Source organism: Cryptomeria japonica, chromosome 6, assembly GCF_030272615.1.
Source record: "Cryptomeria japonica chromosome 6, Sugi_1.0, whole genome shotgun sequence".
In the NCBI taxonomy this organism is placed as follows: Eukaryota; Viridiplantae; Streptophyta; class Pinopsida; order Cupressales; family Cupressaceae; genus Cryptomeria; species Cryptomeria japonica.
This window is the reverse complement of record NC_081410.1, coordinates 150231735-150235303: the sequence shown is the minus strand read 5'-3', so window position 1 is coordinate 150235303 and position 3569 is coordinate 150231735. Positions and strand designations below refer to the sequence as shown.

At 37.5% G+C, this 3569-nt stretch overlaps 1 protein-coding gene across 1 annotated transcript; it reads left to right on the top strand.

Moving 5' to 3' along the window:
- The first annotated feature begins 1672 nt into the window (after window positions 1-1672).
- On the top strand, window positions 1673-2488 carry LOC131876547 (uncharacterized). Its single transcript, XM_059221973.1, has one exon. It carries the CDS (start codon window positions 1673-1675, stop codon window positions 2486-2488), a length of 816 nt encoding a protein of 271 aa, XP_059077956.1.
- The last annotated feature ends 1081 nt before the right edge of the window (window positions 2489-3569 follow it).

Here is a 3569-nt window from a genome sequence, read left to right as displayed (position 1 = left end):
AGCACAAAAGCACAAGAGACACCCCCAAATTCACTCAATCAAAGTAACCCCCCAAAAATGATGATTTTGGCACTTTATATGTAGTGCATGTAAAATAGGCCACTTGCAAAACAAGGCAAAGTGGACTTCATATTTCAATTTACAACTTCTCAAAATGAGATCTAAGAGACCTCAACAAATATTGCTAGTGATCTAAACTGAGATCCAAGCAAAATGCAAGTACCAAATATGTCAAAAATGACCAAATAATGAAAGTAAAATTTCTACTTAAAATTACTGCAAACAAATGGCAAATTATGAAAGTAGATGAAAAAATATGCACTTTCAAAAAAAATGGCACCTGAAAAGGAGTCCATATGAGCCCAAATGAAGCCTCCAAAGTTGTAAAAATTGGGATTTCACGATTTTCGAAAAATTTGTATCCGAAAATCAGAAAAATTCTACACCACTGTACAGATCACGAAATTCTACCCTAAAACAAAAAAGATTGCTCATAAAAATGAGTCCGGATGAGTGAGATATCACTATTTGAAAATTGCCTGCAAAATTATAATTTCTGGAAAATTTTCCCCATAGTGTCAAACTTCAAATGCCTCTAGATTTGGCCTCCGAAGTCTGATTTGGATGAAAAAAAAGGCAAAACTAACTTTATTGGACCTCCTCAATCCAATGGTAACCTCAGATTTGATCCATCAATCTTCAATTATAACCTGCAATAGAAAGATCCAAAATGCAAACCCCAAATATCATCAAATTTCTCTCAATTGGCAAACCAATGACACTCTAATGGCTCTGATACCATATGAGATTTTGCCAAGATCAAGAGGCAATGGAAAGCACAAATAAGAAAGAACAAAATAGATAATAGAAATAAACTGTATTCTATCAAGATGAAAAATATGATCAACTGGATCATTAAGCATTACATACAATGAATATAAGCCTGCTTATATAGGCAAGGCTATATGGATATATGAGCACACAAACATGACATGTGGCTAAATAAGAAACAAGGGTAGGTAGGAAATAGGTGTGGGTAGGTAGGAGAAATAATATAATAGTCCACATGAGGTGGATCACCCACTGAATGTGGAGTGTAACAACAAGATCACACCATAAAAGGTGGAAATTCTCCTACACACACTATCCCAATGTGGCACAAACACCCAAGTGTCTCATACCCAAACTATTATGAAATGCATTTCCTAAGTAAACTTAAGTATAGTGTAATAATATCCATGATGAATAATTATTTACACCAACAATGATGATAAAAAAAAGAGTCTGGGAGGAAATTGAGAATTTCATGAACTCCCTCAGTCAAGTATGTTTTATAGGAGGGGATTTTAATGCAATTTTGCATCATCATGAGAAGAAGGGAGGCTTAGGAATTAATGTTAAAGCCTCTCTGGACATTGCTGATTGGATCCATAGGAGCAGTATGTTAGAGATCAATATGGTCAAGGATGCCTTTACTTGGAATAACCGTAGGCTAGGATTTAGCAACATTGCAGAGAAACTGGATAAGTTCTTTGTTTTGAGAAGTCTTATCAACTTTCCCTTCACCCTAGAAGCCTCAATTTTACCTTTTTCAAGATTGAACCACTTCCCCATTTCACTAGATTTTGAAGGGGAATATAGCCCTAGGAGATGTCCTTTTAAGTTTGAAAATATGTGGCTTAAAGATGATCATATCCTGGAGCTCCTAAAAGAATGGTGGAATGGGCCCATGATCTCTGGATCCAAGATTTTTAAGGTTGTTAACAAACTTAAGATAATCAAGAAGAACCTTATTCAATGGAATAGGGAGCACTTTGGCAATATCTTCGATTACAAAGCTAAGGTGGAAGCTGAGCTAGCAGAAGTTAATGAGCAAGTGATTAGATTTGGTATGGATGAGTCTTTGTTTCTCAAAGAGAAGAAACTTATGGTGGACCATGAATCTATTGTCGCCAAAGAAGAAGTCTTCTGGAAACAAAAATCTAGAGAGTCCTGGTTGGAGGCGGGCGATAAGAATGCCAAATTTTTTCACAATAGTGTAAGAATGAGAAGAGTCAGAAACCATATCTTGAGAATTAAGGATAGTAATGGCTCTAAGGTGGTTAATCCTATTACCATTGTGAAAGAGGCTGCTGATTTCTTTACCCTTATCCTAACCTCGGATCAAAGCCCTCATAACTCTCCCCAAGACATGTTTATCAAGAGTATCCCTAGGCTTTTGAACAAGGAACATTCTAATGCTTTTAATGCCAAATTTTCTCTAGCAGAAGTTGAAGCTGCTCTTAAGCAGATGAGTCCAGATAAATTCCCTAGGCCGGATGGCTTTCCTACTAGCTTCTTGCAAGTATGTTGGCCCTTTCTCGGTGAGGAAGTTACAACATATCTGGAAGGGATGAGAAACTTAGGAAACATCCTCAAGGAAATCAACAACACCTTTCTGGCCCTTATCCCTACAAATGACAAACCAAAGTGTTTTGATGAATTCTGACCTATAACCCTGTACAATATGATTTACAAACTTTTCACCAAAACTTTAGCTAATAGGCTTCAGAAATTCCTCCCCTTGTTGATCAGTGAGGAACAAATAGGCTTTGTCCTTGGGAGATCCATTTATGATGGGGTTATTATAGCTCGGGAAGTTGTCCACTTGGTCCAGAAAAAAGGGATCCCTAGTATGCTCCTAAAATTAGATATCAAAAAAGCTTATGATAAGGTGAACTAGAGATTTCTATGTATATGCTTAGAAGCCTTTGGCTTTCCAGCTTCATAGATCAACTTGATTTTTGAATGTATATCTACGCCTAAATTCTCTATTTTGGTTAATGGTACCCTGGAAGGTGTTTTTAGCTCTTCTAGAGGTTTGAGGCAGGGTGACCCTCTCTCCCCTTTTCTCTTTATTATTATGGCTGAAGCATTGGGCAGATTGATCTCTAGAGCCAGGGATGCTAGTCTTTTGTCGGGGATTAGAATTACTAGTAACCTAGATCCTATAACACATCAGCAATTTGTAGATGATACTATGCTCTATGGATGTAGAAATCTTAGTGAAGCCCAGGATTTCAAGCTTATCTTGGATTCTTACTCTAAGGCCTCTGGTCAGGAAATTAATCCGGCTAAATCTACAGTCTTGTTTTTTAATACTCAAGCTAGTATTCAAACAAGCATATGCAGTATTCTGAATTTGAATCTAGGCAACCTCCCTTGTAAATATCTTGGACTGCCCTTGGATAAGGGTTCAGGGTCTTCTAATCTGTGGTTTGGATTAGTTGACAAGATCAAAAGTAGGATAGCAACCTAGAAAGGTAGATGGCTATCCTCTGCGGGTAGAGCTACATTGGTTAAATCGGTTCTAGCAGCCATTCTGATCTATCAGTTATCATGTTTTACCATACCTCAGTCTATTAAGGAAGTGTTAAATAGACATCTTAGATCCTACTTTTGGCAAGGGATGGGTGCTAAGAAACATATCTCCCTGTTGGCCTGGGACAAGATTTGTAGGCCCAAGTCTGCAGGGGGTTTGGGGCTTAAGGATATTAAAGTGCAAAGCAAGGCGTTAGGAGCTAAATTAG